Source organism: Cynara cardunculus, assembly GCF_001531365.2.
Source record: "Cynara cardunculus var. scolymus isolate 2C chromosome LG 3, CcrdV1, whole genome shotgun sequence".
Lineage (NCBI taxonomy): Eukaryota > Viridiplantae > Streptophyta > Magnoliopsida > Asterales > Asteraceae > Cynara > Cynara cardunculus.
In genome coordinates, this window is record NC_037530.1 from 37,859,837 (window position 1) to 37,874,362 (window position 14,526).

At 34.5% G+C, this 14,526-nt stretch overlaps 2 protein-coding genes across 2 annotated transcripts; both read right to left on the reverse strand.

The window, feature by feature from the left end:
* Positions 1–3,214: 3,214 nt before the first annotated feature.
* On the reverse strand, positions 3,215–4,825 carry LOC112509226 (probable 2-oxoglutarate-dependent dioxygenase AOP1). Its single transcript, XM_025114083.1, has 3 exons — positions 4,449–4,825; positions 3,792–4,113; positions 3,215–3,472 (listed from the first exon to the last, which is right to left on the reverse strand). Exons 1-3 carry the CDS (start codon positions 4,823–4,825, stop codon positions 3,215–3,217), a joined length of 957 nt encoding a protein of 318 aa, XP_024969851.1.
* Positions 4,826–8,289: 3,464 nt separating this feature from the next.
* On the reverse strand, positions 8,290–14,231 carry LOC112509577 (aromatic aminotransferase ISS1). The gene is made up of 9 exons (XM_025114596.1): positions 13,859–14,231; positions 13,612–13,659; positions 13,103–13,231; positions 12,468–12,527; positions 12,216–12,372; positions 10,998–11,104; positions 10,203–10,261; positions 9,995–10,103; positions 8,290–8,899 (listed from the first exon to the last, which is right to left on the reverse strand). Exons 1-9 carry the CDS (start codon positions 13,919–13,921, stop codon positions 8,450–8,452), a joined length of 1,182 nt encoding a protein of 393 aa, XP_024970364.1. The 5' UTR covers positions 13,922–14,231; the 3' UTR covers positions 8,290–8,449.
* Positions 14,232–14,526: the final 295 nt, after the last annotated feature.

Genomic DNA, 14,526 nt, shown 5'->3' on the forward strand with positions numbered 1-14,526 from the left:
AGGTTTCATTTATGTTGAAGCGGGTGCATAATATATTAATATGCATAATGAAAATGTTTCATTAGGATGAAACCGGTGCATAATATATTAATGTTCATTTGAAAATGTTTCATTTATGATGAAGCGGTTGCATAATATATTAATATGCATAATGAAAAWGTTTCATCATAATGAAACCGGTGCATAATATATTAATGTTCATATGAAAATGTTTCATTTATGATGAAGCGGGTGCATAATATATTAATATACATAATGAAAAGGTTTCTTCGCATAGAGATGGATTTTGTCCCAAAATCATTTATTATACAAATTTACATCTTTAAAACGAAAAATGCAGAAATGGATTACCTGTAGAATCATTAACGACTCTCTTCTTGCCTCTCTTCTTCATTTGTTGGTTAATGAAATCAAAGTCGTTACCTTCATCATCGAGTTCAACGGGTCTGTCTTTATCGTTAGTAAACTTTGAAAAACTATTCATCTCCCTCAATCTATAGCTAAAACGCCTCCTACCTGTAAAAGACCAAGGGATTACAATGCGTCAATGATCTCCAATTTCATTGTTCGGTTTGTATAAAATCGAAAACGATATCAATAAATATGACATACTTCCATTATTGCCGACCATTTTTCTTGAATATACTGCTGATCGATGTTTTTGGTAACACTATATTCGAAAATGGAGAAAGATCACCTTCCCCGGATTCTCAAGGTTGCATGCGATGAAGACGAGATTAAGATGGAATTGAATCGGAAAAAGAATCGAGGAGTTACAAAATGTTAACTTTGTTTACCAATTTTGCCCTTATGATTGAAATAAAATCAATATTTATTATTTTTTAATTTTTAATTTCCTAAAATAAAGTAAAGTAATCTTAGTCATTGATCAAGAAAATGGATGGATGAGATTGGTTTACACGGTTTACACAAATGGATCAAGTTTTTATTTGAACGCTCCTCTATATATATATATATATATATATATATATATATATATATATGTGTGTGTGTGTGTGTGTGTGTGTGTGTGGATTAATCTGGTTGTATAGATTGAGAAAGTTTTTGTTTAAAAGGTTTTTTCATAGATGGAAGGAGTTTGTTTTTAATTGGGAGGGGCACGTTTGAGAAAAAAACTTTACTTTTTGCATAAAGTTTACCCTCTTGAATAAGTTACTTTGTATATAAAGTGGTTAAACAGTGAAATCACTTTAGTCAAATGGCTATTTATATAAATTTCCCGTTCACTCATCTTGAAATGAATCTTTTTCAAGAAAGAAAAGAAAACAAATCCTGAAATGAAACTAATAACAAATGAACAGAACTTATATATAGAGAGAGACAGTCATGTTCAACAAAAAAACTCAAAAAATAAGCATATGTGCATACAAGTAATCTGATAACACACTGAATATGTACAGGAGCATAACATGCAATAGTGCATAAAAACCAAAAAACCAATGCACGTGTGCATCCAAGATGAATCCCAGGTAAGATTGTCTGAATCTTGTTTATTTAGGTCTGAGAAATCAACAATAGGAAGCTGAAATGGTGCTTTCTGAACCTATCTGGTTTGAATCTTTTTCTTATTAACCTGGATATTCAACTCGTTATATGAGCCGACTAATCTTAGGATGACCACCTGCTTTGCGGGTAGCCTGGAGTCACCACCTTTGAACCTCCGTGGCCACAATGGTATTTTTATTCCTCCTTGGATTTGAACCTGAGACCTCCACGTATTTTTGATCTTTGGAATCCAAGTTCAAACCAATTCGGCACCACCCTTGTGGTTTTGGTTTGAATCTTAGTTTCTAGAACAATGGATTTCTATTTTCTAACTGCTACAAAACCCTTCCTCTTTAAGTGGATTCTTAGGGGCCGTTTACCTAAACACTTACCCGATAAGCACTTACCGGTAAAATTCAACACTATCGTTACTTATTGGGTAAGATTTGAGTCCACCAAAAAGACATTGTATGTAATATTTTACCCGGTAAGCGCTAACCATGGTAAGAGTCATCGTCATCACTTACTGGGTAAGACTCTTGGTCCTTACTTTCGCTCTAACCGGGTAAGATTCTTGGTCTTTGTCATATTCATTCAGTAAGGTAATGTGACTTGGTAAGCGCTTACCCAGGTAAACATTTGGTAAACAGTCATTAGCCTGATTAGAATAATAGAAGATGATATATATGCATGAATTGTAATAGATGTTGACATTCATATAATCATACACCCAGAAAATGACAAGTACACAAATAATTAATCCATAATTATCTTTAGCTAACATCAATGAAGTGGCATAATTGTCAACAAATTATTATATAACCCTAAATCCGACTCATGACCGCGATGACAATGGTTTTTCTAGCAAATCTGCAACGACTTTTAAAGCATGACATGAAAGGCTTTGTCCCGATCTTTTTGAAGGTCATATTATACCTGTGCAAACCTATATAGATATTGACTGGGATCATATACTATATTAAAAGCTTGATCTGGGATCATGTGGGAAAGGTTGTTTTCATGGACACGTGTGACAGGTTTTTTACACTTGAAACTTCACAGCAAAACACCGTGAAAATAACCTTCACATTGTTTTTGCTATGAAGGTTCGGCTTTTTTTTACCTTCACAACGTTTTGTCTCACGTGAACCAACCCTTTTACAAATTAAAACAATAAAAAAGGTATTAAAATGACAAAGTAACATATAAATTCACTGAAACTGAATCATCATGAAGTCTTTCCTTATTTTTATTAGTTTTCATGCTTATTCAAATAAATCGGTTTAATGGTATAATTAAGTTATTATGGCTTCTGATGGTTGCGATTTTTTTAGACGGTCGTAATGCTTATTAAATGCACGTATTCCGTTAGAACATAAATTTGTGTGTCGTTTTCATATGTTTGTTATTGTTTTCTTTGTAACCGATTCTTTTTCTTAACGAACAAGCATCTCAGAAATGAGCATATATGTCTTAATTGATCTGAATGATTAATTGAGAGCTTTTATACATTGCAAAATGAGCACAAAATGCTTATTAATTTCCACATACATGTATATATATATAGTAATAGTAGAATTTAAGCATATATATATATATATATATATATATATATATATATATATATATATATATATATATGATCAAGGAGATTGATCATTTATTTAATCTTCAGAATACATGCATATCATCTGCCTCAAGATTATGATCATGAGTTTGAGACACCACAATAAGCCTTGAGGCTATATGTGTCTTTCTTCACACCAGCCATACAGAAGTAGTCCATGAACTCTCCATAATCAAAAGGCTTGAACAGCAATGGATATTCTTCATCCACCATTTCTTTCGGGGGTTTCACGAGGCTCCCGATTTTAGGCAATGAAAATAAACCGACAGATAGCCGAGTCTTCTTGTCATTCATCACCACCCTATGGAATGGCGCATGCAATCGCCCATTCGAAAGTACCTGTATTTGCAACATCATAATTATCAGTTATAGGGCCTCTTTCTTAGCAGCTTAATTAATGAGCTTAATGAAACTCACAACTTAGCTTATTCAGTCAGCTAGATTAATGATATAAAAAGTGACTTATGCAAAAATCAGAGTTTTGTCCAAACCTCCCCTCTCACTCATTCTATTTATCAAAAACCTTCCTAATCTATATAGACAGATTAATCCATACAGACAGTTTTATCCATATAGGACTTAATGGAGAACCAACTAAACAGCCCCTTAAATCTACTAACCATAATTTGCTATGTAACTAGTGTTCTTGGATACTTACATTGAAACTTTCCCCAGCCATGACCACGAAGGAATTCGGTGAAACATTTACAGTGAGCCAATCTCCATCTTTGGTCCGAATCTCTAGCCCTTGAATTCCATTTTGATGTAAGATCGTCAAGATACTTGTATCGGCATGAGAATCTAAACCCATGGTGGATTCACTCGGATCCGCTGCTCTATATTTCATCACCTTCAGATGGTAATTTGTTGCTTCCAAGTGTTCATCCAAATACTTCTCCAGATCCAACCCCTCGAAAACCATCATCTTCACCATTTCATCGAGCTCCCACAGCTTCTTCGAGTACGTCTGGATACTTTTCCTGCATACAGATGTTGTTTTTACCATCCACTAATCTTGAAATGAAACTAGTAAGTAGTGAATTGAATATATATATATATATATATATAGAGAGAGAGAGAGAGGGGGGGAGGGGGAAAACCCAAAAAAAATGAAAATGAACACTGCCTAATAACCGTTCATCTGTATGGTATATACATGTGCATGCAAGTAATTAAAGATATGAGTATGTTATGCGCATTTGCATACTGGAAAATTACTTATAAATTACTTGTATGCGTATCTGCATGTCGTATAGATGAACTGTTAGTAGAGTGTTCTTCAGTCTTTCAATTACATATGTGTGTGTGCACATACGAAAATTTAGGGTTTCCTTGAGGCCACATGAGACTGGTGAACTTATCAACTTTCTCCGGGATGTAAGGTGCGTCAATTCCCATGCTTTCATAGAGAGGCATGAACGGGATTTGTCCGATATACCCATGAAAGTCTCGATCAGATGTGTTTCCTTGCTTGGTTTCCAGTGGGAGGTTGAAAAGTTGTTCAAGTCCATCGAATACAGACTCTTGAAGATCAGATGAGATTTGAGCAAAAGTTGCTTCAAAGCAACCGTATTCTTGAAGGGCTTGAAGAGCTTTAGTTTTTGCTGAATCCCAGATAAGACTGTCTGAATCTTGTTTATATAGGTCTGAGAAATCAACAGTAGGAAGCTGAAATGGTGCTTCTGAACCCATCTTGGTCTGAATCTTTAGTTTCTAGCTAGCTTAATTTTTCTTCTTCTTTCGATGAACAATGGCTTTCTATTTTCTAACTGCTACAAAACCTCTCTTTTAAAGTGGATTCTTAGCCGATTTATCATTCGTAAAATGAGTAAAACAACGAGGAAATAATGGAATTTAACATATAATCACCACCTTCGAATCTTTATTCGTATTAAATCGTATAGAAAAGGATGTTTCTTGGCAGCTAGTTCATAGATTAATCAGAAATCTACTTGAATTCATTGGTTTTGTCAAAATCCAAGAAAAGAGTTCATGGAATCTAGTAACCTGATAAATCTATGGAGGGTTGGTTTAGAATCCATTAGATTTCTTGTTTGGTTTCTGGTGGGTTTTTGTAGAGTAGCAAGGAAATCTCTTGGTTAGAATGCTGGTATGAGACAAAAAACAAGATTCTTGATCATTTTTAGGGTTTTTATTGTTTCACTCATACCTGTTTCTTATGTTAGGTGTACAAATGATGATCTATTTGTAGAAATAGGAGATGAAGAAGGGTTTCTCCCAATGGGAATCGTCCTAAAAGACCTCTACTGTAACGGACTATTTGCAAAGTATGTGGTAGCCCTAGGATTAGCCGGCTCGCATAGCGGGTTGGATATCCAGGTTAATAAAAAAAGAAGTTAATATTGTTATTCATGATCTACTAAAATAGAATTTAGTCGAGTTTGTTACATACGTTTAGATATTGATTAGTCTAAACTCACGTCTTAATAATAATGACTTATTTTGTAAAGACCAAAAGATATGATATACCCTGGTCTCATCATTCTCATTAAAGCAAGAATGAATTGGATCGCGGAGTACCTTCAATAAGCGGGACTCTTTTACGTTTTAGACTCCTATAGTTAAACCTGAGAGGTAATGACTAGTGGTGGCAGTTGCACTACCGGTACTGATAGCTAGAAAATCATAGTCGGAACACAAATGGACTGGATCAGAAACAGTGGAAGGGGCCAAATAATTTTATATTTAAAACCTTAATGGACTGGAGATGTTTCACTCTATCGGGGAATAAAACCAAGGGCCAAGGCCCCTATATGGCCATCCGCCCCTGTAAGAAAACAAGTGTTTCAACAATTAATCACTTGGTTGTGGTACACTGGTTAAGTCTTAGAGGGATGTAGTGAAAAATCTTATCTACCTCAGGTTCAAATCCAGGCACTACAAAAGCCGTTAAGCTATGGAGGTTCACCTGCGACTGCGACGACTCCAACTCTAACTCCAGGCCATTCGTGGTTGTCGGAAGGATTAGTCGGTGCATGAAAAATGTACGAAAATCCACGATTACCCAAAGAAAAAGTATTGTAACAATTTGCTACGATGCCCAAGTGACTAATTCATGATACAAATGAAAAGAATCTGTAAGGGGACGGTAATCAAATGAAAACTATGAAAAGGTAGAGAACCAATCTCAGCCATCTAATCATTTTAATCTAACAACCTTAATTAATGTTTCGTTTATAATTAAGGAAAGATATGATGGTAATTTTTTTCTTTTTCTGATTATTTTTCATTTCCCTTTTTTATACATATATATCAAAATCTAGAATAAATTATTATTTTGTTTTAATTCAATCTTAATAAGATATTTTAATTTTTATTAATTGATAATAATCATTTATATTTTATTAGTTTAGTGTATTATTAATTTAGTTTTCAGACGTTACTTTCTCAAATATACAGTATCTACTATTAACATATGGGAAAACATACATTTTTTATTAAATATACATGACTATTTTAAATAATAAAAACATCACATGAAAAAACAAAAATATAGTAAATATTAAAAAAAATGTAATTAAAATATCACCTGTAAACACTAAAGTTTTATTTAACACAATGAAATAATGCAATATCATTAAAGTGAAACAAAACTAGTGTTGTTTGACAATGTAAAGACAAAACAAAGTTGATGTGAAATACGATGAAACACTAAAATGTTCTTTCATATTGTGAAACAACATAATGTTGCTAATGTTAAACAATAAATTGTTGTTTTCACCAGGTGAAACAGTGTAGTTTTGTTTCAGAATTTGAAAAGCTGATGTAAGCATACCTCAATCAAATTTACGTAAATAATTTTTTTTCCCTTTTCTTTTAATTTGAAAACCAAGTTTACACAGATTCGATTAGAACGAGAATTTGATTGAAAAAATGACTAAAAAATGAATTTGATCGAAGAAATTTACTATTTTGACCAATTTCTCTTGGAAGTAACGATTACAATTTATTAGAAAAAGAAGCTTTTATTTGTTTGTAGGACGATTATAAAGAAAAGCAAAGAGCGTATTGTTAAAAAAAAGTATCGATCTCATTAGCATCAATACCAGATCTCATCAATAGAACAATCTTTTAGAAAAAGAGAAGACATTTAAATGGTATCTCTTTTTTTTCACGAAAAAGCAGATATAAGATAACAAATCTGATGTCTCATCAAATTTCGAACAGCGGTCCCCTTAGCCTAGCAAAATGACACAATACGAAGGAATGTTCTGTGTGTATGTAAGAAACTATCTGATATGACTTCCGAGTTCAAAGTTCTTAACCTTCAAATACAAATCATGCTTAAAACTATGCCAAACCGTGAAATTAGAAGTTGAAAACTATCACAGTTGATCTCAAAAGTCAAAATGCACACAGAAAAGAAAGTATTAGATGTCTTTTGCCAAATGCTTACCAAAATTTATCTGGTATGCATATGTGCATAAAAACCAAGAAACAACTTCAATTACTTGTATGCACATGTGTATAATTTCCAGATGAATGGTTATCAAGATGTTCCTCAGTTTTTTTTAATTTTTTTTACGGTTTTTCCCTAAATCTGACCTTATATATATTACGCTTTTGTCAGATTTTTTATTTACGTAACGAATTTCCAAGATTGTTAACGTAAGAGATGCCCATAAACAACACTAAGCAAGTGAACCATAAGCCACCAAGTCCCAACAAGATCACTGGAAATTTTCCTGACTGTTTTCCAGTTTCCTGGAATTAGTCCAAGTGCAAAGTGAACCAGAACACCACTTTGCTTGTATTCATATGATCAATATGCAAACTGATCATAAACAAGTTGATCTTCAAGGATATATATATATATATATATATATATATATATTGTGTGTGTGGATAGGTATATATATGACTTGGGATCATGTGAGACTAATGGTTTTTCGTGAGACCCGTAAGACCAATTCTCAACCCTTGGATTAGATCTACAATTTGAACATTTATAATCACAAAATTGCCACGAGAATTCTCAATAATCACAAAATTACCACTGTGCAACTTTAGACCATAGATTATTAGCTTATAAAGTTGATCAATGAACATAAATAGGTCTTACGGGTCTCACGAAAAACTCTTGGTCTCACGTGAACCCAACCCTATATAAATATATAGATATACAGATACATATCTAAAAAGAAAATAGAAAAATACAGAGAGACCTTCTTCAGTTTCACCAGAAAGTTTCCATTCATTCTAAAATTCCAATCTTTTAAACTTCTTATAATTCTAGAATTCCGATATCGAACCACATCATTTTCAAGACCACTATTCGACCCCGAGTACTCGAAGTCAAACCATTCCATCTTTGACCAATTCTTCTAACCCTCTCTTTAGCCTCTCCGACGCAAGTCTGCAATCTTTCTCCACCAGACCACCGAACGAGATCCTAACATGACCTGGACACCCACATGGGGTTCCCGGAATTAGAACCACACCATGCTTTTTAGCGAGCCAACGGACCACTTCAAAGTCATCAATGAACTTATCTGGTAGCTTTGCCCAAAGGTAAATGGCACCTTCTCCACCTTTAACAGCACCTTCCCCTAATGGTGATAATGCATCAATAAGAAGTAGTTTGTTGTTGACCAGATCTTTGACTTGATCAGTGACCCATTGTGAACCCACTTCCATTGAGTGAAGGGCTAATCTTTGTGAGATTATTGAAGCACATATGGGTATGTTGTCTTGAATTTTAAGGAGCTGTGGTGCTAATCCATCCACTTCTGAAGGAAATGCTATCTGCAATTTAACATATTTGTAGTGATTAGGCACATAATATCTACTCAGTACAATAAAATTGGGTTTATAGGATAAAAATGCATGAGTGACATGATAGACTGCTTTATAGGACTTAAGTTTACGGGACCAAACACTTGAGTGTCCTATCTAAAGATGTTGTAATAAGTTTACATGACGCTTTTGGGCATCTTCAAAAGATTTTTAGGACACTTTTGAAACAAAGTATAATATTACCACTTACGAAAATTGTGTCTTATAAAGTTTGGTTGGTTTTTAAATAAGTCCTATTGATATGAAATTGTCTTTTCATAGATTAATATGTCTGTATAGATTGGAAAGGTTTTTGTTTGGGAGGCTTTTTTCATAGATGGAAGAAGTGTGTTTTAGATCGCGGGGATAGGTTTGGAAAAAAATTGACTTTCTACATAAAGTTCATCCCTAAAAGCTTACTAAACAAGGCACTTTCTATATCATTAAGCCATTACCAAGTTGTCATGTATAACCGACCGAATAAGTTGTGAGTCCGATTAAAGCTCATTAAGCTGCAAACCAACAGACCTTTATAAAAAGATGTGTTTATAGGACACATTAAAAGACAAAAGCGTCCTAAAAAGTTTGTTAAAAGACCCAAAAGTATGTTACAAACTTATTACAACACTTATAAGTAGGACACACAAAGGTTTGGTCCTATAAACTTAAGTCCTATAAAGTAGTCTACTTGGACACTTGAACACTTTTGGCAGACCTATGAACTCCATTTTGTTGTAGTGTGTGTTTGTATATAAAACCGATGTACTCCTCAATCTATATGAAAATTGTTGCTCGATAACCCACAAGAATCCAACAAAAAAATTGGACCTTGAGCGTATGGAAAAGTTCAAATGAAAACCATAAATATTTCGAGAACCTGGGAACTAATGTATTATTCATGATGAATAACCATGAATATCATGTATCTTCATCATGAATATTTATCACGACATTAAATATGAATAAAGCATGAGTAGTTAGTTCTCAGGTTCTCAATATATTTACGATTCTTATTTGAACCTGACCCCATAAGCGTATATCATGTCAAAATGAGACGATACTTACATATCCAACTCGCCAACCCATCATCCCATAAGCTTTCGAGAAGGAAAAAATGTTGACGATGTGATTTCCCTCGATACACGAGTGCTTCAAACCATCATACATAAAATACCTGTTACTTGTGACGGTTAATTTCCAGCTAAGATACAATCTTGAAACATTGCTACAAAGTTAACTTCAAAGATGTTCTTGGACAAACGAAGCCACTTACTCATATGTGTTATCTACAACAAGCCAACATCCCGCATCTTTGCAGATATCTGATATTTTCTACCAAAAAAGAAGAAAAAACATTGGTTTAAACTATCATTAGAATCATCCTGTCATGCATGGTTTCAAAAAAAATCTTTTGAGGCGGCCCAAAACCGCACGACAGTATGGTGAGGTGGTGTCAAGGCCTACCCCTCAGATAATCTGCTTTCGTAATGGTTTTTTTGATCTTTTTACAAGTTTTATGACAGTAGTAGTACTTCTCTTTATAGTATAACAGTCTTTTTTTTGTTTTTAAAAACTAAAAGAAAAAGCCCAATGGTCCCAATATGTACTTTTAATATTTTAATAACCAAAAAAGCCAGTACTTTCTCCTTTCAATCAAAAAGTCTGGTTTGACCCACAAATTCCTCAAAGCAAACAATTTTTCCACACCCTCTCAACCCATCTCACGTTTCACTCTTTTCTTTGTCAAGAACCACTGAGCCAACGCCTCTTAATAATTTAGTATTGTATATAATATATATATATATATATATATATATATATATATATATAAGTACATGAAGGGTTGCGTTCTGGTGAGAAGGAGAGTTAATTCTCCTTCTCACACGACCCTTCACCTATACACAAATGTATATATATTTGTGTAGTAGATATACATACTTTGGTGTGAATATATTTCCGCCTCGAGGGGCGATCCGTCTTTTAAAACCTTGGTTGTCATGATATATATATATATATATAGAGAGAGAGAGAGAGGGAGAGAGAGAGAGAGAGAGAGGAGAGAGCGTACCTTCAAAAGGGGTTCTGGGATGTAAGTGCCAGATGGATTCCCTGGATTAACAACTGTAACAAGCTTTGGTGTTGGTTTAGTTTCCCGCAAAGTTCTTTCTAGCCAATCTAAAGTTCATGAAATTTGTATAAGGCGATATACGAATCCAAGAGAAATAATTTGATAAAAAGACAGCAACTTGATAAAGATTTCCATCGAAGCATAGGATGTGTGAGAAGGGAAGTTACAGTGAGAAGCGCAAGAAGAGATCTGAATCCTTGATCACTTTTAATCTCATGCCCACCCATGAATTGCGCTTTAGAAGGGAATTGATCTGTTGCATCACGGTGGGCCTCATGAGTGTTGACATTCAATTAGGATTGATCCAAGGGTGGAGATATCTTCTTACGCTTCTCATCATAACTTCCTTTCTCACTCGAACCCAACCCTTTCCATCGATATATAAACTTCCGCAAATCCAAATGCGCAGCATAACAGAAGTGGAATCAGAGGAACAGAAAAATATGAAAGATAAAGATTTCTTGATCTATAATCAGGCTTAACTCTTAAGTGCCATGAGTGAACCTTAAATATTTTAGGAACCACCCTTTTTGTGAGTATTCATGATGAATAATGTGATAAAATATTCATTATGAATGTTGTGACAGATATTCATGATGATTAAATACTCACAAAATAGGTGGTTCCTAAAATATTTAGGTTCCTAATTGTTTGGTTGCTTTTTTAACAAGTCTTGTATGGATAAAGTTGTCTGCATGAATTAATCTGTCTTTATAGATAAGGAAGGTTTTTGTTTGGGAGGGTTTTTTCATAGGTGGAATGAGCATGTTTTTTAAATGGGAAGGACCATGTTGGAAAAAACTTGGCTTTCTGCATAAAACTCTCCCCTAGAAGCTTACTGAATAAGTCACTAACAAACAGTCATGTATAGCTGACCGAATGAGCTGTGAGTCCCATTAAGTTCATTAAGTTGATAACAAACAGAAATGAACCTGCCCCTAAGTGTCATTTTACACACCTTTGCTGAAGCACCAATATAGAGTACACCATTAAATCTTTATCTCCCATATAAGAAAAAAGTTGTCAACATATCAAGTTTGAAGTTCAAATGTAATCCCTTTAATGAAAATCTCTTTTTTCAAGAACCGACAACAAATTCAGATGTACAGGAAACAGAAAATGAGGTAAATAAATATGTCGTTCTGATAAAGCTTGAACCTGCATCGGGGTGAAGCGTTTTTGGATCACCGGGGCCCACCAGAATGTCGGTAACGCCTGTCATTTGGAATGACATGTAGGCATTGAAGTAGTAAGGTGCAAACATAACGACTGAATCCCCAGCATCACAAAGTGCAAGAACAATATTCACAAATGCCTGAAAGAAATTATAATCGCGTAAAATCCTTGTAAAAGATCTTAAAAATTATAGCTTGATCAACTAAACAAGCAAAAGGAATCAGCCCCAGATACCTGATTTGCGCCTGCAGTGACCATCACCGAGGATTTGCATAACTTATTTTCATCGCGCAACTGCAGAGCACAATGAAACAAAGAAAATGATGATACGGGTCCTTTGGATAAATGACCTTAAATGCGTTTTCAATAAAGAACACGACCTTCTATAACTTATTTAGCTCAAGGACCTTCATCTGAACTGCATTTTTCCATTAAGTCGTGTATGGATATAGCTGTCTGTGTGGATTAATCTGTCTGTATAGATTCGGAAGTTTTTGTTTGGGAGGGTTTTTCTCAATAGATGGAAGGAGCATATTTTTTAATTGGGAGGGGCAAGTTTGGAAAAAACTCGGCTTTCTGCATAAAGCTTCCCCCTAGAAGCTTATTGAATAAGCCATTTTCTATATCATTAAGCCACTACCAAACAGTCATACATAGCTGACCGAATAAGCTGCAAATCCCATTAAGCTCATTAAGCTGCTAACAAACAGACCCATAGTTTAAAACACTAGAGGGTCATTTTTATATAATGAGCTTATGGAGAAGGTCATTGAGCTAAATAGCCCGTGCTTAATGGTATTAAGCTAATAAATGAAACCATAAGAAGACATTCATATAAAGACCATAATCGATATAGTGTTTAAGAAGACCTTTTTAGTCAATGCTTCCCTAAGTTCAGGAAGACCTTCATCGGCACCATAACGACTGATTGAAGGCTCCCATACAAGCTCTTTCACCTTCTCCAATGCCGGTTTTGGTGGTTGCCAGTACACAACACCCTGTATTTTCAACAAAGAAACAAAGATCGCAAAGAATAATCAAATATGTTTCTTGATTGCAGATCCCAAATGCATCAGAGAACTTCAAATCCAACTCCAAATGATGGATTTTAATCTTAAAAACCCTACTTTCTTGGAAGATTCATCCAATTCTTTGAAACTTGAAGGAGAAGATCAGGGAGATGTGTTCATCATCATGTCTCCTCCATTGCAAGAGTTGAAATCCAAAAAAGATGTTCAGAAAACAAGAACACAATAGTAAAAAGTAACCAAATGTTCATTGATCTTTGTGAATTTTGAAAATTGGACTGTAATCAGGATAAAATAAAGAGTTTCTTGAAATCAAACACCAACTAATTAACATAGAGAAGATAAACAACCTGAGCTAGGGATATGGCACCATTGATACCTCTAAGCAATTCTTGTATCTGCAAACATCCCCACAGTTTCATCTTAAACAATTAACACACATATCCCCAAAACGATAAATAAAAACACACAAAAATCAAGAAAGACGGCAAACCCAGATCAAAACAGTCATGAATTTAAACACCCAATTCCCCAAAACAAGAAAACCCAATTGGGATTTGAGACCATAATTTAGGGCTTAAAGAGAGTGAAATTGACCTGAACCATGACTGGTGTTTCGGTGGACACAACCCTCTTTGCTAACATTCCGTAAGAACCCATTTCCGTGAATCGTGTCTAATAATTCTGTCTTAATAAACAAAAAAAGATTCACCTACCCCCTAAAATGAAAAGAAGGGGGTGAGTTTTATCAATCCAAAATCCCCAATTTGAGAAAGGTAATGAAGAAGTAAGATCATGAGAAATCAGATCTTTAATGGGTGAGATAAGAGATGAGGATACGGAAATTAAGCTTTTGTTTATGAAGCTGAACAGAGAAGATGCCAAAAAGATGAATTGCTTTCACAACTACTGGTTTATATCTGAACGTATTGGCGTGATTCAGATAAATATGCTTTTATTGACTTGTAGCTCACAAAAAAAGGGGGTTTATCTCTCTCTCTCTCTCTCTCTCACTAAACAAAAAACAAAAAATCCATTTCTTAATCGTCTCTCTCTCTCTCTCTCTCTAAACAAAAGGAGATAAATTATGAAAGAAGAATATAGAAAACAAAATTGTAGTCAAGTGTATACTGCAATGAACAGAGTGTCAGTGACGATGGAATCTCCCACAATTCCGCTTGAATTTAATCGTGGGTGGGTGGTTTGTCTACTCCCCATTTGGACGATGGTGATGACGATGATTGTGAACGAGATTCGAAGAAATT

What these genes read in the sequence shown, in the direction of transcription:
- LOC112509226 (XM_025114083.1), bottom strand. Translation starts at nt 4,825, where the DNA reads ATGGGTTCAGAAGCACCATTTCAGCTTCCTACTGTTGATTTCTCAGAC. An exon ending in CAAGGAAACCCTAAATTTTC is followed by an intron (nt 4,114 to 4,448) that starts GTATGTGCACAC and finishes ATCTGTATGCAG; the next exon opens with GAAAAGTATCCAGACGTACT. An exon ending in TGGCTGGGGAAAGTTTCAAT is followed by an intron (nt 3,473 to 3,791) that starts GTAAGTATCCAA and finishes TTGCAAATACAG; the next exon opens with GTACTTTCGAATGGGCGATT.
- LOC112509577 (XM_025114596.1), bottom strand. Translation starts at nt 13,921, where the DNA reads ATGGGTTCTTACGGAATGTTAGCAAAGAGGGTTGTGTCCACCGAAACA. An exon ending in GTGCCATATCCCTAGCTCAG is followed by an intron (nt 13,232 to 13,611) that starts GTTGTTTATCTT and finishes TTGAAAATACAG; the next exon opens with GGTGTTGTGTACTGGCAACC. An exon ending in GTTGTAGATAACACATATGA is followed by an intron (nt 10,104 to 10,202) that starts GTAAGTGGCTTC and finishes CACAAGTAACAG; the next exon opens with GTATTTTATGTATGATGGTT.